The sequence below is a fragment of the Gopherus flavomarginatus genome, chromosome 14 (genome assembly GCF_025201925.1).
Source record: "Gopherus flavomarginatus isolate rGopFla2 chromosome 14, rGopFla2.mat.asm, whole genome shotgun sequence".
NCBI lineage: Eukaryota > Metazoa > Chordata > Testudines > Testudinidae > Gopherus > Gopherus flavomarginatus.
The window spans coordinates 41,144,116-41,168,939 of NC_066630.1; the positions used below are offsets into that span (position 1 = coordinate 41,144,116).

General features: G+C 50.5%; 1 protein-coding gene and 1 non-coding gene across 5 annotated transcripts in view; both read right to left on the reverse strand.

The window, feature by feature from the left end:
• VAC14 (VAC14 component of PIKFYVE complex) overlaps nt 1-24,824 on the reverse strand; it is a 206,250-nt gene that overhangs the window by 163,487 nt on the left and 17,939 nt on the right. For all 4 annotated transcript variants that reach the window (XR_007769263.1, XR_007769264.1, XM_050922365.1 and 1 more), the window contains 8 exons: nt 23,327-23,494; nt 21,726-21,788; nt 20,371-20,478; nt 19,605-19,714; nt 18,235-18,341; nt 14,911-15,045; nt 13,893-14,042; nt 6,204-6,264 (listed from right to left, as the gene is read on the reverse strand). Coding sequence is in view for 2 of the 4 variants with exons in the window: in XM_050922365.1 (XP_050778322.1) it covers nt 6,204-6,264; nt 13,893-14,042; nt 14,911-15,045; nt 18,235-18,341; nt 19,605-19,714; nt 20,371-20,478; nt 21,726-21,788; nt 23,327-23,494 (902 nt within the window). In the remaining 2 variants the exon portion in view is untranslated. The remainder of the gene's footprint in view (nt 1-6,203; nt 6,265-13,892; nt 14,043-14,910; nt 15,046-18,234; nt 18,342-19,604; nt 19,715-20,370; nt 20,479-21,725; nt 21,789-23,326; nt 23,495-24,824) is intronic.
• TRNAG-GCC (transfer RNA glycine (anticodon GCC)) lies at nt 8,140-8,210 on the reverse strand. Its single transcript has one exon. It is a non-coding gene; the product is annotated as a tRNA-Gly (tRNA).

A 24,824-nucleotide genomic window follows, 5' to 3' on the forward strand; every position in this document is an offset into this window, starting at 1 on the left:
GCCCACTTCTAAGAAGTTATGGACTTTCAGCATCTGCAGCTGAGAGGGGAAGAAACGTGGAAGCCAAGGTCAGATGGTAAAGTACGGCACTGCCTGCAACACCGGTATTGAGTCAGGAATCTGTTTTCTTCCTCTCACTTTGTTTTTTGGGAGGGACACCTATACCCAGCAGCAGGCAGTAAGAACTGAGCCTCATTACTTTCAGCTGAGCTTCACTTCCCTGTATAAAGCCAAGCGGCTACTGACTTCAGGAGTAGGAAAGCCTGCATAATTCAGCCCCCGCCCCCAAACACACTCCTCACCAGAGCACAAGCTGAAAGGCCCTTCCACTAAAGCCGAAAAGACGCAAACCAAGTAGGGCTTAAGGAAACAGCTTTCACAGATTCATTCAATCTCAAGCCATTTTGAAAGCAGCTTTTCTAAGAGCAGCCTTGCGACTATCTGCTCCTCACAGATGGCTTGAAGAGCCTCAGCCATTGCAGCTCATAGTGCTCCCAATAAGCACCTCAAAGTGTTCGTGCTCTGGCGGGTGCAGTTTGGATAAGCCGGCACAGGGCAATACTGAGTCTCACAATATTCTACTGCAACGGGTCACTCTGAGCGATAGACAGGAACACGCAGTGCGTACGCAGCTTGCGGGGTTTCCTTTGCTTAGCCTCTTCCCTTCTCTTCCATCACCTTTTCCCCTTCCTTCCTTGCATTGAGCTGAGACAGTCATGTTTTTCACTCTCCCTTCTCTGTACATGTCACACAACCCCCAGCCCCACTCTCTCCTCATCCGTTTCTAACCCTACCTCCATAGCTCTGTAACAACATTAGACAAGACCCCATCCACCCCTGGATGGAGTTCACCCCAGTCCCTGTTTAGGGATGAGAATTTTTTTTTAAAATCTTCCTTCCATGGAGGCCATGGACAGTGAATACTGGGGCCAGGGGCTTCTGCCCCAAGAAGTGGGGTGTATTGAGGGCTTCTCTCGCTGTGTCTCTGGGTTCCTGGATTCCTTCCCCTTCCTATCAGATGGGAGGGGAAGGGAGAGCCTGGAGTGCGGTGACAAGGATTGGAGGCGGATTTCAGCCCAGCACCAGTTCCAGTGTCGCTGGGCCTCTGGCAGAGCGAGCAGGGGCACTGCCTCGAACACGGATAGCTACAACGCTGCCTTGCACTCTGCTGAGCTAACGTCACTGCTCGCAAGCAGAGCTGGCATGAGGAGTGAGTAAAGTCCAGCTCAGTGCTTCCTGGCAGATGGCAGTGGTCCTGTCTCACAGTCCGAGCTAGGGACCAAGCAAGAGCCAGCCTGCCTGACAGTCCAGTTTGCAAACAGGACAGCTGGGTGCTATGCTGCAAATCACTCCCTTCCACAATCTTGGCATTCAAGTTGTGACTCCCGGCAAAGTGGCTGCAGAGGAAGTGCACGGCCCAGCTCAAGATCTGGAGCTGCACAGCAGCTGGATGGCAAAGCACTAGGAGCAAGGGGCAGTGTTGGCTGAAAAGAGGAGATCTGGCCACTGTAGTGACTGGCACTCTGTGACCCTCCTGTAAGAGCACATGGCTGAGTTACATTTGCATAAACACCCGCAGCCACCTGGAACTGGAATCCCGAGAAGCTAAACGAATCCCTTGTTATTCCTGCGGGATGGGGAAGCTGATCTAATGGTTGGCAAACCCACTGCTAATTCCTGCCCGGCGTCTCCTGTTTCAAAAGGGTTAGAATAGCTCCAAAACAAGGCTCCCTGCAAATCCTGCTCTCTGACTGCCACGCAGCTGAGACACCGCCCGTTACATCCGCTCTCTGCGTAGCCCTAGCCCCAGCGGTGGATGTCAGCTGCTTGGGAGGAAGATTAATTATTATTTGTGGTACTGTAGAGCTTAGTAGCCGGAGTCATGGACCAGGGCCCCACTGTGCGAGGTTCCGTGTACACACAACAGCGGATGGTCCCTGGCACAAGGAGCTAGACACCCCCGGGGGAGGAGAGGCAGAAGAGAATGAGTTCAATGCTGCTTCGTGGGGACAGGCTAATGTCACCAACAAGGGATTCTGCTTCTCTCATTCCAGTAATGGCTAAAAAACCAAGAGAGCCTGACTAGCACTGCAACCAGACAGCGGCAGCAGAGCTCAGCATGCAAGAGAAGGAAATGCCTGGGGAAGCCAGTGGACAATGATTACCTCTGAGCTGGCTTTGCATCAGGGCCTCGATTACCCCAGTTAGTCATTCAGTGCCGGGAAGTGGCCTCCTCACCCACTGCTAACATGTCCTTCCTTGATTTGTTGTGCATCTGTAGCACCCAGAGCACCCCAGCTTCAGGTCCTTGTAAACATCTAGCAGGGGAAAATCCAAGTAGCTCTGCCCCTCTGCAATCTTGGGTCACTTTTTAACCCCAAGTGGTGGGATTTTACACAGGAATTGCTATTGCAGATCAGCCCATCAAATCTGAGATGGTATTTCCCGCTCCAGGAGAGATACCTGCCGCTCCCAACGAAGGCAGTGGTGCACTGGGGGATGGGACACTTCAGGATTGGCCCACTGGTGAGTAGTTAACACTCGGCAGCGTAAATTAGCTTGTGTCAAAGCTGCCCAGTACTTGCTCCATACCTGGGCCTGAAGCCATCCACCTTTTGCAAACACTGCAGGATCTCGCCTCAGCAACACTGGCTCCTACGAGCACATCACACCTGTCCTCCGCTCTATGGGAAGCCAGTGGAGAGTCACCTTCGAGGTGCTCAGTACCCTGGGCCCAGGGTACTCAAAGCTCCAGGATAAAGAATGGTCAATATCTCCACTCCCCTGCTACAACGGAACTTCCTAGCACATGGGTCGAACTCGTCTGCGCAGGAGAGAGCACGTTCTAGGGGGCCACTCTCAGACTCCCCCAGGAATTAAGTAGCATCAGAAACCTCCCCACCTTGCACTTCAATGCAACCTGCCTTCTCGACAAACAGAGAGCAGCATGGACATCTGAAAACAAACAAAACCAAACACGCCACGGCGCACACATCTCCCCGGGGAGAGGCTGAGAGCAAGGGCAAGCCCCATGTGACAGTCACATCACTTAATGCACGACTGGATGACGCTCAGATACGAGGAGGCTGAAGGCAGGACAAGAACCTAGGCAGCGTTTTAAAAAGACATCCAGCTACACTGTTCTAGAAGCCAGGAATGGGGGAGGCCTGTGAGATCACCCTGTCCATCTGCCTGAGCTGATCTGCATCCCTTTGCAAGGCACTTCAGAGTAGGGGGCTAATGCTCCAGATCCATCAGCATCAATGCATCACTTGAATGTGTGTGACTGGATGGGTTATGGTACTGAAGCAGCTTTTCCTCTCTCGGGCATCAGCTTGTCTCCAACCCAGATGGAAAGCAACCAACAGCAGTTCACATCCAGCAGCTGACTCAGTCCGTTTCCTAGTTGACAAAGGCCTTTGGTACAGAAATGGACCAATGCTTGCATCCTCTCAGAATGTGGAATGGGTGCAATGGCAGGGTGTGGGGCAAACTTGCCCTGTGAACAGGGGGCTCATTTCCAGTGTCCACACACCACCTGCACTAGCTACTTAAAAAAAAAGCTCCTGAGAAATCAGTTTTACAGACTGGCAGTATCAGTAGTGGATGCTCGGCTTGAGTGGGCTTTGAAGTGACAGGCCACTAAACGAATTCTATTTAAACATCTTAAGTGCAAAGTCCAAGGATGAAACTTGCATCAGCAACAGCTTAGGTATAAAAAATTCACTGCACTATTAAAGAGACACAGTTTGGTGGTCTAGCGCAGGGGTGGACAAACTTTTTGGCCCAAGGGCAACATCTGGGTATAGAAATTGTATGGTGGGCCACGAATGCTCAAGCAATTGGGGTTGGGGCATGGGGGTGAGGGCTCTGGTTGGGGGCTCAGGGGTAGGGTCAGAAATGAGCAGATCAGGGTGCAGGAGGGGGCTCCGGGTTGAGTCAGGGGCTTGGGATGTTGGGGGGGAGGTCAGGGCTCCTGCTGGGGGTACAGGCTGTGGGGTGGAGCTCAGGCTGAGGTATTTGGGGTGTAGAAGGGTACTCAGGGCTGGGACCACGGGATTCAGAAGGCAGGAGGAGGATCAGGGCTGAGGTAGGACACTGGGTCGTGGGAAGGGGTCAGCGGTTCAGGCTCCAGGCAGCGCTTACCTCAGGCAGCTCCTGGAAGCAGTGGCATGTCCCCCTCTGGCTCCTATGTGGAGGCACAGCAAGGCAGTTCTGCACACTGTCCATCTGCAGACCTCTCCCCTGCAGCTTCCACTGGCCACAGTTCTTGGCCAATGGGAGCTGCAGAGGTGGAACTTGGGGCAGGGACAGCATGCGGAGTCCTCTGGCTGCCCCTAACCGTAGGAGCCAGAGGCGGGACATACCGCTGCTTCTGGGAACTACGGCATGTGCATACAGAATGGTCCCCAACCCCACTCCCCAGCAGGAGCTCGAGAACCAGATTAAATCAGCTGGTGGGCTGGATGTGGCCTGCGGACTGTAGTTTGCTCACCCCTGGTCTAGTGGCTTGAGATCATGCTGGAAACTCAGGGTATGTCTACACTACGCGCCGGATCAGTGGGCAGCGATCAATCCAGCGGGGGACGATTTATCGCGTCTAGCGTAGACGCATTAAATTGATCCTCGTGTGCTCTCCCGTTAACTTCTGTACTTCTCCAACGCGAAAGGCAATGGGGGAGCGGCAGCAGTCAACTCATCGCAGTGAAGACACCATGGTAAGTCAATTTAAGTACATCAACTTCAGCTACGTTATTCACATAGGGTAACCTTGGAACAAGTCACTTAACCTTGCTAGGTTTCTTTTCCCCCTCCTGCCCATCTTTGTTGTCACCTTTGGTTGTAAACACTTCAGAGCAGGGACTCTTACCACCTTTGTACAGCACCTAGCACAAAAGGGTTCTGATGTCGGGCAGGGTCTTTGGGTCCCCCGTCACCTCACTGCAGATCAGCACATCAAATCTGGGATGGTATTCCCTTCTCCAGGAGAGATACCTGCTGCTCCCAAGGAAGGCAGTGATGCACTGGGGGATGGGACACTCCAGGACTGGCCCACTAGTGAGTAGTTAACACTCGGCAGTGTAAGGTTGCTCCAGGTTAAGGATGATATTTGACAGCCCATTGGCTAGTCAGTCTCCAGGCTGTGTTACACACAGGGGAGAAGATATGGCCCAGAGCTGCACACACTGACACGTACTTCACTTAAAGCGAGTGACAAGTTGCCACTGACTTCTATGGCGACTGTTGCTGCACTTACTGTTAAGCACAGGTGTAAGTGTCTACGGACTCAGGGCCTAGGACTGTAAAGGCACAAACAAGGGGACTCTGGCAGGTACAGTACCCCATGCGATCGGGCTGCAGTTTGATTCTGTGCCTTTAAATTAGTGCAAGGGCCTACTGACACCTGAGTTACAGTGACACTCTGTGGTGAGCTGCTGGTGTTGCAGTCTATTGTTCAGGTTTTACCCTAGCATAGAACAAAGCCTTCCATTAAGCTGTGCATGCGTAACCAAGGAGCTGACCGTTCATACCCCCAAATGGGCACCCCATGGAGAGTTTCTGTAACTTCACCCCAGCTGTGCAGAGCACAAATGTAGAGCAGCTATTCCAATTCTCTCTAGGTTTCTAGAGCAGCACCTATTGCTGGGGGATCTCCTGAATGGAGCTGAGCTAACTAGACTTGCAATAGGCCAGTGATTTCCTTGGCTTCCCTACTCCCAGCCAAGCAGGCAGGGCTATGGCTGAACTTGCTTTGCCCTCTCCCCTCCTCTAGCAGGTCTCTTTGAATTCAGCTTTGAGCCCCTTTCATGCTGGGTGGAGTGAAGGAGGTGAGCAGGGAAGGCTGGGACAGGTGGGGTCGCAGTTCTGCCCCTAGAGTGTGTGAAGTGCTGAATCCTTCACCCCCTACAGAACTCCTGCCTCACAAACGCCCACCTCTCCTTGAGCATGCCAGGCTCCCAAAAGGCCAAGTGTCTTGTTTTAGTGGCCTCCAAAGGAGCAGGCACTGGTTAGAGGCAGAACCTGCATGGCCAGGCCTCCCTCTGACAGTCCACCTCTATTGGTCCTGCAGCCCCTATTGCAGCCCTGACAATGCCCCTCCATCCTTGTCCCTGCAAAGTCTCTCCCACCTCAACAAAAGGAAAAGAGGGTCTCACAGACCTATATCCCATGAACGCCATTCTCAAGCAATGACCATTACTTACTTGCTTACATTGAAGACACTGGCGCTGCTGAGGTTGGAATCACTGGAGGCCTCCAGGCAACCTAAAGGAGGATCAAAGGGACACTAGTTAGACCCTTCAATGGAGCAGACAGACATCCCCCTGGCTGGAGAACAGCACAGTACCCTGTAGATCTGTGCAATCAGGACAGTCATTCAGGCCTTTGGAAGCACTCAGCCCCAGATCCATCAGCACACTGCAGCAAGCACTTTACATTGTGTATGGGCTCATATTATATAGGAGCTATCCCATGGTCCCAGTGCCCTATGCTGAAGGAAGGCGATCATGAAGATATTTTCACTAGCACAAGCTTGAGCTATAGCTCTCCAGGTCCACCTAGCATTTAGATGTTACTCACCACCTCAGCCCAGCCTTCCTCCCCTTCTAGCCCTTACAGAAACGGAACCCAGGCAGCACTATCAAGGCTTGCAAACTGGTTTCCTAACTTCAGAGGAAGGAACGCCAACCCTGACCCCAAAATTAAGTTCATGGAACTGAACTAGATGATCTGGTCATTTCCCCATCCAGTGACTGACACATCTGAGAACAGACATGTTGGGTCTCAGTCCAATTAGTAATGGGGCAGGGCGTCCCATCCCAAACCACCCCACCTGCCACTAACCAGTCCCTCCATGGACAGGCAAGGGAAGGCCTGAATGCCATGCAGGCTGACTGTCTCAGCCCCAGAATTGGTCCCATTTGGGTTAGGGAACAGGCATGATGGGAAGTTTCGTACTGTAGCCAGTTTGGGCTTAACAAGGCCTCTGGCTGCAGGGCTCTTAACGCAGCACATATCACTAGGAATTGCGCTGCTTTTTAAGCCATTCAATAATAGGTTATGAAGAAGAAATCCAGCTCCAAGTCAGAGCCTTCCCCACCCTGGCCAGATGTGACTCTGTACAAGAAGCGGGTGATCTGAACGCTGTTCATGCTGCTCCTGATCAGCTCAGAGTCCCTGGAGAGCAGATTCTGCAGTGCCCAAACCAGCACCCTGACGGAGGGAGAGAGCAGCACCTGCTCTCCCATGGTTACCAATGGCTGGCAGCCTGTCAACCAGCAACTGACACAGCAAAGCTGGTTGAAAACCTCAGCTGAGGAAGAGCCATCTGGGGCTGTGCACTTCGCACTGCAGTCCCACGCCCCTCCACATAGACTGGCATACATTTCACAAGGCTGCTCCTGCACTGGCCAGGAATCGAACGCTGGCGGCCCCCGGGGCAAGCGAGAATTCTGCACCGAGCCACCAATCCCCAGCTGCAGGAAAAGGCTGCACCAGTCGTTTAAGGACTGAGCCCTGGTCTACACATCATTTAAAATCAACCTAGCTATGGCACTCGGGGATGTAAAACATTTACATCCCAAGCGCTGCATGTAGGCCGACCCGACCTCGCTGTAGATGCAGTTAGGTGAGCGAAGGAATTCTTCCAGTGACTTCACTAGGGCCACTTGGGGAGGTGGATTAGTGACACTGATGGAAAAACCCCGACCATCGATGTCGAGAGCATCTCTGGTGCTCGCGTGGTACAGCTGCAGATGTGCTTCCATAGCCTCCATAGCACAGAGAGGCCCTGAGTGCCAGGGATCCCCCCGGGCCAGGAACTGCTAGTCACATACACAGAAGCTGCTACACCAGCAACTGAACAGAGAAGGGCTGGGGCCATTAAAGAGCCCTGTGCCAGAGGTTTCCCTTGGGGTAAGGGGTGATCTAGTGAGAACACAGCACCATTGCAACACTAGAAGCAGTGTGATTCACAGAGGTTCTAGTATTTCATGTGAATGCTCCTCTGCCCTGGTGCTAGAAATCTGATGTAATAGGTTTCCTAATTGTTCAATCAGTCCCCTGGAAAGGACGGACTAGGACAGAGGGTTAGGTTGGCGCAGGGCAATTATTTTAATTAAGAAAAAAACACCAGGCTCTTGCATTGGCCGGGAATCGAACCCGGGCCTCCCGCGTGGCAGGCGAGAATTCTACCACTGAACCACCAATGCTGCAGCTGGTGAAAACTGCTTCTCCAGCTGTTTTGTTCACGCTGCACATATGGTGACAGTTAGAAAGCATCCGGTTACAGTCCTGCTCTGGGACCATGTCATTCTGGCCTTTTACGTCTTAACCCTTTCACCGTAGATTGTGGAAGAGCACCCCCAGGCTCAGCATTTCAGGGTCTTGCTCTTCATTTTAGGGCCTTGATTTCACTTCCCAACAGGCCATTTGCAAAAGTGCGCAGCTCAGCCAAGGACACGTTTGGCTGAACTAACAGTAGAGTGAAGGTCTCTGCAAGCCGGGATCTCTGCACTCCCTTGGGGAAGTGAGGGGAAAGGATCGTAGCCTGCAAACAACTGACAGCAAGTCTGACTGGGCCACGAGTAACACCCGAGAACATGCAGGAGCCACATGACAGACAGACAGACACACACGATGGTGACAAGCTCCATGTGACAATAGCAGAGGCTCTTGGGGGATAGGAAAGCACCCTGTGCGTGGAACTGTTGAGGCAGAAATTAAAACTGCCTCCATTGGTCTGTCTGAATGGATGCCCTGGACGCCAAGGAGGGCTCAGGCACCCTGAGGGTTACTCACTCACATGGGCTAGGACAGGGGAGGAGCTGGGCATTGTGACTCATACCCAGCCCCACCAGTGGGGAGTGTGGCACTGCCAACTAGGCACAGGCTGGCATGGAGCCATAGGTGTGAGCAGGAGGCTCCTGGGTTCTGGGAAGTTGGCAGGGCTGCGCCAGGCAGAGGAGAAAGTGCTGGGAGGTGCCTTCCCTGGCTGCAGCCCTGCAACCTCCCAGGACATGCCAAGCCTGGGCCCCCAGTGCCGGTGCAGCCTCCGTGACACGCACACATTTTAACTCTGAAAGAGCCACAGGCGGCTCGCGAGCCACTGTTTAGCCACCGCTGGCATATACCAACTACACTACCAACACCTAAATCTCAGACAAGACAAGAGCGATTACACTCCCGTGTCTTTCATGGATTTTGCTATCTTGGCTACTAGGAGAATGGTGTTGCCAGCTGTGGGTGTGCCGCCTGAAGGCCCTGTATGCACTAGAAAATTAATTTGTTTCTGACAGCAGCCAGCTGCATCAGTTTGTCCTGACCCAATGGCAAAGAGGTAACGTAAACTAGGTGAACCTATTTTCAACACCTCTGCAGAACATGTGATTGAGAGTCAGTGGATGATGGTCTTGATTGTGTGCAAGAGCATTAACTGTTTTGGCAACAGGCACATCACAGGGGACCTGTTGCTGACAGCCATTGTCAGCAATACATTAGGTCATTTTCTTAATGTAGATGCTACCTTAAAAGCAAGTAGTATTCAAACCAGTGGTGGTGAGGAGCCCTAGTCATGGACCCCACTATGCTATGCATTGCACAAACACAACAAAAAGCTGAGGAGGACTCCCTGTGGCACCTTAGAGACTAACATTTATTTGGGCATAAGCTTTCGTGGGCTACAGCCCACTTCATTGGATGCACAGACTGGAACATATAGTGAGGAGATATATACACATACAGAGAACATAAAAAGGTGGGAGTTGCCCAACCAACTCCAAGAGGCTAATTAGCTAAAATGGTCTATTATCAGCAGGAGAAAAAACAAAACTGTAGTGATAATCAAGATGGCCCATTTCAGACAGTTTGACAAGAAGGTGTGAGGATACTTAACATGGGGAAATAGAGTCAATGTGTGTAATGGCTCAGCCATTCCCAGTCTCTATTCAAGCCCAAATTGATGGTTTGCATATTAATTCAAGTTCAGCAGTTTCTCACTGGAGTCTGTTTTTGAAGTTTGTCTCTTGGTCACTGCGCCAGACCACTACGTGAGGAGGAGTTAACTGCTAAACACACCTCTGTGTCAACTGTTGGCTATAAGCAGGACAGCCCAGATAAATAACTTATTGGGTGACGATCAAGCCATATTAAAAGATCCTAAGGACCTACCATGTAGTGACTTGACAGAGGACTTGTGAAATACTGTTGCTCATCTTATGAGCATTGTGAACACTTACATGTCCTCTTACATGCTGTCCCAAAGACTCACTGAGTCCTAGGATTAAGATAGATCTGGGAAATTCGCTACACAACACCAGGTGTGATGCCATTGCCTGTGGTCACTGACACACAGTGTACTAAGGCCTGTTCTCTCTCTTGGGTTGCCCCACCAGCGATGCCAGGCAGGGTCAGAGTGTGCACCCCACGGAGATTGGAGGGCACAGTGTGCTGGGATGCTTTTGTCCATCCTGGCGCCGTGGCTGAAAAGCATGCAATGCCATTTTGGGATATGATGAGTGACTGAAGGGAAGCTGGGTTTTTGCCAGATTTTGACGTTTTGCACAAAGTCAAACCACTTTTTACTCAGGACTTGGTGCTGACAGCACATATAGAATGTCACTAGCCGCTCCAAGTCTGCCTGTAGCAGGGTATGGGTTTTTGACCAGCCTAGCAAATCTAGCAGGTTTAATAGATCCTGAAATTTGGTAAAATGTATGTTCTTCAAAAATGACTAATAGGCACCATCAAGTTGATTGTAATTAGTTTCAACAATTATTTAGAAGTAGTTTTAATGTATTTCATCTGTGTTGTGATTTCTCCAGGTAGTTTATGGTTTTACAGTCATATTTGTATTTCTTTCCTCTGTTTTTAAACACAAACAGGAGAAACAGACTATGCAGCAGAAACAGTGACAGACTATGATACTGCTGTCAAGCGTGCAAAGACAACAAAATGAAAAAGGGAGGGAGGGTTATTCTCTAACCTTTCCTCATTTATCCTAGTTGTCAGCAGACATGCCAAACGCATGGAAAAAAAATGCAGAAATTGGACTTTTTTTGGCTTAATTGGCTTGTGGGTTGCTTTTTGGCTAGTTTTTGGCTTGTAGCTTATTGCTTGTTTTTTTTTTTAATTGGCTCCCAGCAAGCAGGGGCAAGGAGGGGGACAGTGTCAGGGGTGCACAGCGGGTCCATTACAGTCCCAGAGTGCATGCTGGGCGGATCTAGTCACAGAGTGTTGGGTTCTTAGAGATTGGCTTGTTTTGGTCTTGTTTTCTTATCTTGAAAGATGCTTTATTTTCCACTGCTGCCCTGTAAGAGAAACTCTCACAAACCATACACGGGAGCCATGAAATTGACTAACCTACAAGCGCTTTGGGGCAGAGACTGTCTTTTTGTTCTCTGTTTGTACAGCACCTAGCACAATGCAGTCCCGGCCTCTGACAGGGGCTCCTGTGCATTGTCAATCACAAATACACATGGTTCTGGCAAGTGCATAAAGGAAACCGGAGAAAAAAGTCTGTCGATTACAGTGGCCTTGGGTTTTACATTAAGACCATTAGAAGGCAAAATAATTCGGACAGAAATGTGATTTTTCAGAGCCCCTTTAAATACTCCGGTAGCTGGCAAGTGACAAGGTTTAGGGACACACGCGCACACTACTTGGGTTGTGCTGGCACTTGAGTGAGGTAATTACAATTCTCATCAAGCCCAAATAACGACGCTTAGAGGGCCTATGAAGAAGGCTAGAGCCGTGTCCCTAGACTCCATGTTAATTACGTACTGACCTAACCCACAACCAGGAAGAAAGAAAAATCATTTCACTGCCACGATGTAAATACTCAAACAGCTTCCACGGACAACCACTGCATTGCAGCATTTGACTTCAGACTGAGCAAGGGCTATGCTGAGGATACTTTGCTCATTGTAAAGGGGCATGCCACGTTACAACGCTCAGTGCTGTCTGGGATTTAATTTTATGGAAGCACTCAGGCCTGGTCTACACGTACAATCGAGTTTGACATAGTAGCATCGCTGAGGAGCGTAAAAAATCCACACTGCTGAGTGCTGTAGCTATGCCGACCCAACCCCCAGTGTTAAGGTGGTTTTCCTACACCAGATGGAAAACCCCTTCTGCCGGCACAGGTTGTGTCCACACTATGTGATTAGGCCGACATAGCTATGGTGCTGTAGCTGTGCAGGTACAGTCCCTGTGGTGCAGACGCAGCCTCAAGCTCTGGTCAGGATGAGCAGATCCTCTGTACTGCGTACTGTACGACAAGAGAGATCAGAATGTCTCTCTTGACTGAGGCCACAGCTGTGAAATAGAATTTGAAGTGCCAGAGAACCCAACGTTTTATACCGCATTTAGCCGACTGTATTGCAGCAAAAAAACCGAAGCCAGTGGGGAAAGTGTTGACTTAGTTGATTCTGATTATTCTTTGACTTTGGCGAAGCTTCTGATACGGTCTCCCACAGTATTCTTGCCAGCAAGTTAAAGTATGGGCTGGATGAATGGACTATAAGGTGGATAGAAAGCTGGCTAGATCGTCGGGCTCAACGGGTAGTGATCAACGGCTCCATGTCTCGTTGGCAGTCGGTTTCAAGTGAGTGCCCCAAGGGTCGGTCCTGGGGCCAGTTTTGTTCAATATCTTCATTAATGATCTGGAGGATGGTGTGGACTGCACCCTCAGCAAGTTTGCAGATGACACTAAACAGGGAGGAGTGGTGAATACGCTGGAGGGTAGGGATAGGATACAGAGGGACCTAGACAAATTAAGGATTGGGCCAAAAGAAACCTGATGAGGTTCAAAAGGGGAGGGATAGCTCAACGGTTTGAGCACTGGCCTGCTAAACCCAGGGTTGCAAGGGGGCCATTTGGGGGCAAAAATCTGTCTGGGGATTGGTCCAGCATTGAGCAGGGGATTGGACGAGATACCTCCTGAGGTCCCTTCCAACCCTGATATTCTATGAGTAAGGACAAGTGCAGAGTCCTGCACTTAGGATGGAAGAATCCCATGCACTGCTACAGACTAGGGACCGAGTGGCTAGGCAGCAGTTCTGCAGAAAAGGGGGGTTACAGTGGACAAGAAGCTGGATATGAATTGACAGTGTGCTTTTGCTGCCAAGAAGGCTAACGGCATTTTGGGCTGTATAAGTAGGGGCATTGCCAGCAGATCGAGGGATGTGATCATTCCCCTCTATTCGACATTGGTGAGGCCTCATCTGGAGTACTGTGTCCAGTTTTGGGCCCCACACTACAAGAAGGATGTGGAAAAATTGGAAAGAGTCCAGTGGAGGGCAACAAAAATGATTAGGGGGCTGTAGCACATGACTAATGAGGAGAGGCTGAGGGAACTGGGATTATTTAGTCTGCAGAAGAGAAGAGTGAGGGGGGATGAGATAGCTGCTTTCAACTACCTGGAAGGGGGTTTCAAAGGAGGATGGATCTAGACAGTTCTCAGTGGTGGCAGATGACAGAACAAGGAGTAATGGTCTCAAGTTGCAGTGGTGGAGGTTTAGGTCGAATATTAGGGAAAAAAAATTCACTAGGCAGGTGGTGAAGCACTGGAATGGGTTACCTACGGAGGTGGTGGAATCTCCTTCCTTAGAAGTTTTTAAGGCCCGGCTTGACAAAGCCCTGGCTGGGATGATTTAGTTGGGGATTGGTCCTGCTTTCAGCAGGGGTTAGACTAGATACCTCCCGAGGTCCCTTCCAGCCCTGATATTCTCTGACAGACTGATCTAATAAACAGGTCCTATGTTGCACCTCGCAAGTGCTCTGCCCATCCGCTCTCCAAGGCCTTGACCGGAATGTGTCTCAACAGGCAGCCCGGGGACCAGAATGCTCACTATTTGGATGCCGTCCTGACAAAGCCAAGATGAAAAAGGACTCACCGCTGGAAGTCACCTCTTGCTGGGAGAGGGACTCTTCCTTGGGCTCTATCTGGAGGCTCAGGGACTGCTTGCCCTCATCTGTTTCGTCATCTTCTGGGATGACCAGCTTCATCAGGCTCTGGTTACACACATTAGCTACCTCTTTGATGCCTGAGCAGAGAGGATGTAAGGAACACTCTAATCCAAGACGCTTTACGCATCACCTTAGACAAGCCACACAGCAGGGACCCAGAAGAACACATCAGAACCATTCCTCCTCCCCTACCCCACCTAGTTCCCACTCCCGTCCAGTCATGACGGCATCCCTGTAAGCTACACATTCCGACAGCTGTCCCACCACTTTGTGGGGAAAGGTGGAGGGAACTATATATTTGTGGCAGGAGGGTTGGCTAATTCCTTATGTCCCAACTCGGTAACCCCGAACCCAGTAGCTCTCTTCTCCCACACCACACCAGAGTGCACAGCTGGAAGTGTCTGCTCAGGTGACCAGATATGTCCTGTGAAGTGATCAGATGTCAGCGCTCACACTCCAGAGATGGGGCAGCTCATCCCGCTTGGAGGCAGTGCTGCAAGGGGACTCAAGCATCACTATAGGAAGGGGCCATTCCTGAGTTCACACGCTCATGCCCCAAGATGGTGATTTTCCCAGGCTAACCACTGACTGACACCAAGGGCCAGTAGTGGCCCCATTACACATGCAACATGTGATTTCCCTCTTCCCCAACAGAGATCTTATCTAGTTGGATTCCCCTCTTCCACAGGCCTAGTCATGTCATTTAAATCACCTAGGGGTCTAAGGAGGGGTAAGATTGTAACAATTTCTGTTTCTTTCCCACCTTCCACCAAACCCTCTCTGTCCAGGAGTGCTGGAATTAGCTCCCTGAGGAGTTTTGCCAAGCCCCCAGAATACCCGTACATAGCTACATGCGCCTGGTGACGACTGTATGACCAAGAGGAAGCAGAGACCTCGGGGCTTGGCAGCAGTGCCTGCTTCCCCTGATCTGGATAAAAAGGATACTCTTCTTCCGGTCATCGTAGGATAGGCACGGCAGAACGGCAGTCAGGATCCCTGAGGAGTAGGGCAGCATCACCCGGCCAGCCAGTTGGATGAATTCCCTCATCCAGCACATGGCTGTCAGCTGAATCAGATCATCTGGAAGACAGGGACCAAGGAGAGCTGAGGAAGAGGCAGGTGGCGCCCAGATGGATCAAACTCAACAAATTACGCAACAAGTACAATGAGATGACAACTGACTTCTGGTTTTGGTGTCATCAGCAAGGGTCATCGTGAGGGATGCTCTCCTGAAGATTCATCCCCCAAACACCCAGAGCAGCTGGATGTTAAAAATGCTTAGTGAAAATGCTACATGCAGATGTGCTGGTAATCATTAGGCTTCAGTGTTAACCCCCACTGACATTCATGAGAACAGCACATGCCTCGATGCTAAGCATTTATAACATGCTCCTCACCACAGTAATTGTAGAGCTAAGTCACCACCACAACACCTCAGCCCATGTATGCGCTACATGCCTCCGTCCTTCCCCTGAGGCCGCATGGGGATTTATTGCTTAACTCTCCATGTTCTGCCGCAGAGCAGCACTTGGAGAGGCCTGTCCGCAAACACAGGCAGACAGCATTGCACTGGCTCCCACTCAGGGGGTCTCCTTCAGAACCACAAGGGCTGGGGAGGTTGCTGTAAAGAAAATTCTGAAAAAACTAATGAAACCAGCAGAAGGGTGAGTGCTGGCTGCCCACCCAGATGGCCTCCTTCCTCCCCCTTGGCCTCCAGCCTCCTCCACACTGATCCAGCCACCCACTCACCAGCAGTGTGAACACCAGTCCAGGAAGGAACAGCCTCTGTTTGCGCAGATTGTGCAAGCCCCGCTTGAGACCTGAGTAAACTGCACCCTGGCAGATCACGGCTTAGAGCAGTTTACCCTGTCTCCACCCAAGGCTTGCAACATTAGTGCAGCTAAGGCAGCGGGAGCTGCCAATGGCTGAAGTTGGGTAAATCCCCAAAGAGGCCACACACATAGCAGGATGCACGGAATCAAACGGAACCCTTTTAAACTGTTCCATCAATAACCCAACGAAACCGGATTCAGCTGCTCAAGCCTGGGTGCCACAAAGTTACACCGGTTTTACTAGAGGTGTTATTTTCTAATCAATACCAATTTAGACAGAGATGAAACTTGCCATTCTAAAACTGAGGCAGATCTAGTTTACAGGCTTAGCTGGCGTATGTAAATTCAGAGATTTTAAATAGATATAATTGCTTTCAATTCAAAATACGTGTGCCCCCATGGTTTGCAACATGTAATTAGATTGCTTGTAAAGAGATGCCACCTTTGTGCAGACAAGCCCTTTCTCAGAGTATCAAAGCGGTCTATCTGCGTCCATGTCTCGTACCTGCAGGGTCCACTGGATGGCACTTTGCCGGAGAAAAGCGTGCAGTATATTTCAGAGTTTCTTTATTTCTATGTAGATGTCCAAAAAAATCAGGGTTTTCAGGGCTCTCTCTGTACGTACAAGTAGCACTGTTTCAAACAGCACTCCTCTAAACCGCACTAAGGAACCTTTAGCGAGCACCAGGCAGGGACTACATGGACCAATTAATGCACAACACTTTATTACGCTTTAGAAAATCACAGCTCATAGTCCACATCACTGCCCTGTGTAGACCAACCCTCGGATACAAGCCACAAAGCAGGGACATCACGTATCTGAACAATCTGCATCGGGAAAGGGATGAAGCCAACATGAATTGAGTAACCGTTTTTGCTGGGTTTTGTATGGGGTGTTTTATCTGTGTTTATCAGGTAAAACCTAAAACGAGAAACTCTAAACGTATTAATTATCTCCGCCACAGAAACCCTGAGGCACTTGGCCCTAATTTTCAGTCCTTGGGACACCTAAATTCAGTGGTGTGCCATGGCATTTTAGCAAGGCATGCAATTCTACAATGGCGTGCGAGGTCACGCTGTGTGGAGGACACCATTTTGTTTTACACAGTGATAACTCCATGCATGCCTGGGGTCTGACAGAAGCGTCTCATGGCCACAGTCATATTCAGGGCTTTTGCGTTCTTGTGGCACTGAATTCTGGAGCATGCAATGCAGGCAGTACACACAGACGACACGCTACTGCCTAAATCTCTAAAAAGTGTCCTTGGTGCTCAGTGCCTGCAGATCCCATTCAGGCCTGTCTAGATTGGGGCATTTTAGGCACTGCTGGTTGGAGGGCCATATTTCCGGTGTAATGGATCAGCGATGTAATGCAAGCAGTACTTCACAGGGGTGACAGCATTAAAGGCCATGGGGCACAGCAGCATGCCCAGAGACCCAGACTTGCTGGCCATGCTTGCAAAGCTTCCAGCCCTCTGGCCACTGCCTGAGCCCACCTTCCAGCAGGGTTTCACATGGGCAGCTCCAAGGTCTTTTCATCTAATTAAGTCAGAAGGAACCTGTTTGAGCCAAGGCATGTTAGCAGAATCCTGTGCTTGGCAAGAGTGTGAAAAAGCATTTCCCAGCATGGGACAAACCAGGGCATGGATCTGCTGCAAGGTCTCCGGTCACTCGAAAGTCACTGGTCCAAACCGCCCTGCTGAGTCGTGACATTTGGAACATCATTACTGAGGGATCCTGGTGTCGGGGCAAAGCCCCTGCTACTGTCACTATACAACACTTGACACTCAGGCAGAAGGGGCTATAGAAACAGCACCCTGCTCCATTTTACTGGCGGAGAAACTTACAACTGGTAGGCTACAGTGGTGAATCAACCTGAACAGTAACCTGCCAAGGCACTCCCTGACGGTTTCACACTGTGCCCCTGAAGGCACTGGTTCCATGGGAGCAGGTGGGGGCAGTGGTGAGCGTTTGTGCATCCCACCCCCTAACATCTCTAATTCCAGACCATGCTGGTAGGTGAACGGACACTAACTGTGTATGGAGCCTGGCTTACTGAACTCTAACACACGGATCCCACGCTTCGGCCAGGAGCGCAATTCTCCGCCAGCCCGAATCAAAAAGCTTTCCAAGTATATTCCATGGTGGGAAGTTCCCCAGGACAGGATTTCCAGAGCCCCACACAAGCAGCTCATCCTCCCTTTGAAAACACAACCCTCGTCCACGGCCTGGTGCTGGTTCAGCCATGAGCGAACCGTGATCGAAAACAAGTGCTGCGCTGGTGCTGGGACTGTAGCCTGTTTTCCCTGGGCAGTGGGGAGCTGTCGAGGAGAACTGTGCCATCTACACCATTAACAGACTTCAGTCCTGAATCAAAGGTGTGATCAGAGTCACAGGGACTGTGGCTGCCATGCAGCATGCTGGGCTTCGCACTCACCAGAAGCCTGACAGTGAATCACTAGAATATTGGCCATTTCTGCAAACTTGACGCTGGAAGGATTCTTCTTGATCTCTTTGAGGAACTCCCCAAGGGCCACCTCGCACCTGCAGGGCGGAAGGACAGCCAGTTAAGAGATTCATTCTTAGTCGGCGTAGCACAGGGAGACACACAGCAACCTTTCTGGGTACATATGAACTGACACCAAGAGCGAGATCACCACCAGTTACATGCACAGACTCACTGCAGCTATCTTCTGCCACCAGCTGGGCTGGTCAGCACTCCTCATAACAGGGGGCTTGAGCGTTTCCATCACCGGTCACATGTCTGTGAGTTATCCACACTCATCTTAACTCCCCTTGAGTTAGCCCAGCCACACTACAACACAACACTGGCTGCGCCGACTTACTGTTAGCTGCACAGAACAGCTGCGTCCCCACCGCATTACTGAGCCTGAGCATCAGCAGCACTTAACCTTCAACCCACGTCCCGTGCCAGGCCAGCGAGCTGGAGTTTACAGCACTCCTGAGCTCGAGGTAGAGACGTGTGTGTGGGGACAGGAGCTGGTTACTCTAGTTACACCTCAAGCTAACTCTGCAGTGAAGACAAACCCATGGAGAGCTGCTGCCTCACTGACCCAGCAGTCAGCACCTTGCCCCTCAGACACCATCTCTGCCTGGATCAGGGCAGCAGGAGAACCATGCTCTACATCGGGGGTTCTCAAACTGGGGTCGTGACCCCTCAGGGGGTCACGCGGTTATTATGTGGGGGGAGTCATGAGCTATCAGACTCCCCCAACCCTGCTTCACCTCCAGCATTTTGTAATAGCGTTAAATATAAAAAAGAAGCGTTTTAAATTTATAAGGGGGGGTCACACTCAGGTTGGTTGGGTGAAAGGGGTCACCAGTGCAAAAGTCTGAGAATCATTGTGCTCTGCACAGCATGACTTCGCACGTATGGTGCTTGCACGGTCATGGTGTACTGAGGGCACCATTTTGCTCTTCCAAATCCCACCCTCCATCCTGTCTGGCATCCTGGAAGGAAACTGTTCATTAAAATGGGGTCATGCCAGCAAAAAGTTGGGGAACTGCTGCTCTACAGTCAACTCTGGCCAGAGTGAGCAGGAAGCAGCGGCATGATGCTGGCCTAGACTTCAGCCCATTTATTAAGACAACCAGTTTGCTCCACCTTGCAATGCACACTCCTTTGTGCCTTTGTTACATAGCTCTGGTTTGTGGACAGTGGAAGAGTCTCTGACTATGGAGCAGACAGCAGCATTTCACCCCAGCCCCAAGGCAGGGAAATATGCACATCTCCCACCAGCCCCCCAACAAGTGTTTACCCAGTGCTCCGCGCATCCCCAAACTCACATTTTCCGGATCTCTTTGCTGTTGTCTCCCAGGATCTGGAAGAGCCCATCCAGGATCTCCGGCAGGTAATCCAAGAGATTAATGTCAGGCACTGACTCTAGCACCAGGATCTAACTCAGGGAAGGGGCAAGGAAGACAAGAGTCCTGGTGAGTTTCAGAGAAGACTAGAAGTTAAATAAACTACCCCAGATCTAATGGACTCTCCATTGCAAGGGGCAGTGCTGGCCAATGGACTAAGTACCAGGGAACATGGCAGTTCTCATCCCAGCGCTGTCACCATGTCCATGACAGCTGCCCCAGCTGTAAAACAGAGGATACTGATCCTCCCTCCTGGCACTGGAAGGGTTGTTTGCTCTCTTACTTTGAACGTAAAAAGAGCTATGCAAGTTAGGCATGTGCTACGTGTTTTCATTATCTTCTAGGACTCTACAAGTCCATGGCAACAGGAATGCCAAAAGCTAATCAGCCAACAACTATGGCCAACTGCAGGAAATAAGCCAGAAGTGATTCAACCTTTTAAGAAGCAAGTGAGTTTGAGGACAAGACAAGTGAACCTCATGCATCTGCATCTGCTAAGTTAGTGCAGGACACGTGCCTAGACGCTATGATGATGGGCACACTGAACCCCAGCTGCAGTGCAGCCACCGCCGTTGGATAGCTTTCGCCAGGACAAGAGCTCGACAGCCCTGGGCTACAGCCATGTCGCCCCTCGCTAGAGCCTCAGCAGTGGAGCAGATAGCACAAGTGCTGTGCCGTACGCACTTACCCAGGATATGATGAACTGCCGGGCATACTGGTTGTTGGAATAAATCCTCTCCCGCAGCAGCGGGATGAAACCCACGAGGTCAAACTTGTTACTCTCAGTCACAATGTCCTATGAAACAAACACCATTGGCAGACATTAGGGCAGCAGTGGGACTCACCCCCCCAGCGCTCAGATCCTGTGCACCAGCGCAAGCACCAGCTGGCCACATCCTATTTTTAGCGAGTTGGGGGCTGAACATATTTTAGAAAGTGAAAAGTCACCCACAGAGGATGGGGCTCAAACCAGCCAATTCCAGGCCCAGGCGATGACTCTCAGCTATCGGTCCCTGACCCAAAGGGCCACAGGGTGTGTCCTAACTGGTCAGAGAATCAGGCATCCTCCCTCTGGCAGTGGCCAGTACTGAGGTGTCAGAAACAGGTGAAGACTCGCTCCCCACAATGCACAACCCTGAACATGGAAGCGGGGGGAAGATTTCCTTGATTCACACACTGACCAGTTCATGTCCCACAGCATGTGACTGAACCACCCTGATATGTAATGAGAAGTGTCCCGAGTCCTTTTCAGGGCTCACCTCCACTGTATGACTAATCTCCTGCAACAGCGAATCCCTCTGCTCCAGTCTGATGGGACAGTGGACAGGAGAGTGTGAGCAGGGCTGGGCTCTCCCACAGTGACCCTCTGCTACCGCCCCAGCAGGGATCTCTGCACCATGCCAAGCGCTGGGCTGGCATTTGGGAGCAGGGAAGGGAGTGGGCAAGGGCCCATTAGTCCGATGAGTGAGGAGGAGGAGGAGGAGGAGGAAATAGGAGCAGGAAGCATTTGGAGGTTTGCGCAGGTAAGAACCACACTGTGTATAGATCAGGAAATGGAATTAATGGCTCCAGACAGCAACTTCTGCTCTTCAGACAGCAGTTCAGCTCACCTGCCTGAACAAGGAACCCGGAGAAGAGAGACAAAAAAAGGTAGAGACCCCACTCTGTACTTGGTGAGGGAGATGCAACCTTCTGATCACACTGGAGCCTTCCCCTTGGGCAGCATGGTGAGGACAGGTACTCCAATAAGCTTTTCATTAACATTCACCCATTACTGTGTTCAAGGCAACTCCTCCCCGCCCCTAGTCACACGTCAAGTGTATGCAGCCTTAGCAATGAGATGGCCAGCAAAGCAAAATCTCATTCCACCAGAGCAGCAGCCAATAGGAAAGAGAAATTTCCACAGCCACAGGATGAGGTTGTGATGGTACTGGCTGGTACAGCTTCTTGGAAATGTAACAAAAGTATAACTCTGTCCCACTCCGGGGCCTTCTGACATGGGTCCCTAGGAGAGTCAGCTAAAAGAAGGGAAATGGGAATTACCTTGAGAAGTCGGTCCAGTAGTTCAGAGCCGCTTTTCACATTTGGGTCTGGATCAGCGGCAAGCTGCAAGTTACAAAAACACAAATGCCATCACAGGTTCCAGGGTTCGAGAGAGACAGACACACACAGACAGACCGACCGACCAGTGTACAGGAACTCCTCACTTAATGCTGTAGTTCTGTTCCTGAAAAAATGTGACTTTAAGCAAAACAATGTTAAGAGAATCCAATTTCCCCATAAGAATTAATGTAAATGGGGGGTTAGATTCCAGGGAAATTTTTCTCAGACTCTCTATTTTATATATGTATATGCACATACAGCATAAATTTTAAACAAACAATTTAATACTGGTACACAGTGATGACGACTGTGAAGCTTCGTTGAGGTGGAGGAATCAAAGGGTGGGATATTTCCAGGGAATGCCTTACTGCTAAATGAACTAGCAACTGACTGAGCCCTCAAGGGTTAACTCTCTCAACACTCTACAAGGCAGCAGGAAAGGAAGAAGGGCAGACAGAGACACACACCCTGTGTGTGAGAGAAAATATGTGCATTTCCCCTTTAAGTGGCTGACCCCAGGCTTAAGTACACTGCTTTGTTAATTAAATCAGCTTACCGAGACCTGAGACAGTGGCTACTGCCTAGAAGTTCCCTCCCTCCGTTGTGTGTACTCCCTGCTCTATGGAAGATGGGGTAAGTGGGGTGCAGGAGCAAGGGGGGATGAGGAGACACCTTGACATTAGCCCCCTTTTTCCCCCTCCCCCTGTACAGCAAGCAGGAGTCTGTCAGCTGATCCAAGGCAGAGGGCAGGAACAGCACATGGCAGTGGGGGGAGGGACAGCTGCTGCACAGAGAACTTTGGGGAGTGGGGAGCTGATAGGGGGGCTGCTGGTTCACCCTGGCTCCAACCACCCACCAGCTAGCTGCAAGGGGCTGCTCTTCCTGCAAGCAGTGGACAAAACAGGCGGTTGCCAAAGACGTTAGAAGGGAGCATTTCACAACTTTAAACAAGCATGTTCCCCAACTGATCAGCAACTTATCAAAACAACGTTAACCGGGACGATTTTAAGTGAGGAGTTCCTGTATTTGTGCTGGGTTCCTAGCAATGCCCAAGGTCGTTAGCCATGAGAAGACATCCCTGACACTTGCATAGGTTAAATCAACTTCATTGCTTGCCAGCAGTTTCCTTTCAGACTAGAAATTGAATGAGTTTCCAGGAAGGGACTGGGGAGATGGTTGCATGGGGCAGTGCTGGGCTCACACCACCTTGAGTGGAAGGTGTGCCCCAGGCAAGAGAAGGTGGACAGACACTAAGCCTGATCTGAAATGCCTGACCACCACTTCCCAGCTGCATCCTCAGCTCAGCTCTCTTCTTGCAACCACAGTGAGCAAGGGACAGACATGGCGAGGCTAGCAGCCTAAGCCTTCTGCAGACATTCCTACAACAGCAGGGACGAGTGTCACCAAAGCCAAAGCCTACACCCTGCCATTCGGCAGGCGGGATCTGCACTGGTGGCCCCTTTAGTAGGGTGACAGGTGAGGGCTCCCACTCTGCACTTTCGTGGGGGAGGGAAGGCAGACACAGGGGAAAAGCTACTTACCTTACTCAGGCCATCAAACAGCACGTTGAAGTGTGGGAGGACAGAGCCCCTGGCCACCTTGACGATATTATATAGGGCCTCGCAGGCATAGTACCGCAGTCGGCTGTCAGCATCGTTAAAGCACGTCAGCACCGGCTCAATCAGCTCCTTCAGGTACAGCCCAGAATCCTGATGGCAGAAGAAGGCTGGGGGTTAGGGCCAGTCCCCACTGCGGTCGGAACAAACTGACCTCTAGCAATGCACGCCATACAACAGAGCACCAGGACACGACCACAGGTGGCAGTGCCATGAGGCATCGCCTCCTTCGCGTGCATTGGCTCGTACATCAGATCATACCAAGCGAGCCTGAACCATCTCGCCATGGCTCCAGATTCACAGGGAGCTATCAGATTAGTATTGTGAATGCCCCTGGAGGATTGTAGGCCTTGTGCTGCAAGTGTCAGCACAGGAATGGAGATCACTGCATTCTGGCTCCCTGATAACACCATGATCATCATTATGATGTATCCATGGAGAGACAACAGGTCATTAAGACTTCTTTGGAATAGTGATAATCCCATTCCTGAAACCAGAGACTTCAGAACACATTCGTCCCATCACAGGAGATCACGTGGCTGAAACCTGATAGCGACAGTGTTTGGGACTACACTTAGCCCAGGCTTGTAACCAAAACTAGGCCTCAGAGGGAAATGTGACCGCATGGGTTACTACCCCCAGCTCTTGGACCCTCCTGCATTAGCTATGGTGTGACGTTATCTGATTAGAATATGACGATATGAATCCTTGTTGCCACCACGGTTATATATCGAAGCAAATATTGCACAAAGATTGTTGAATGTGGAGTCTATGAAAAGGTTATGTTTTGCTGGTTATGATTATGTTATCTGTATGCATGTATCATTTTTGTATGTGAAGTTATAAGTACTGGAATATCCACCAGCTCTATGGGGATTGTCTGCCCCATTCTTTGCAGTTCACAGTAATTGAATGACCATAGTTATCCCACACTGGGACAACGGTCACAGTCGGATATGCCATGTAAGATATCTGCAAAAATGTCAATTTGCTAGATATGAACCTTGTTTATGTTTATATCACCTGTGTATTATGGGTTATAGACATGTATGTATGCCTGTATTTCAAACCTGTGCTATGCTTCTGGGTGACAACACTCCTATTGGCAACAGCACTGTCTAGCCTGCTTGATGGCCCATTTGTGATGTTGCACTCCATATGTTTTATGGAAATATGCTTATGAATATGACATAACTGGAACATGCTTTATGCCAAATACCCCCTGTATGGTGTCATTAGAAAGCTTGTAATCTATGAAGTGTGTTCATCCTATTTGTTTGCATGTCTTATTTCTATATTGGGAGTTAGGAGAATAGGATATAAACCTGTATCACTGATGTAAACGTATTAAGTGTAGGCCATTAACGGTGCTCCAGAAACAATCAGTTGTAAATTGCCTTAATTACTTGAAAGCCTTCCTGTG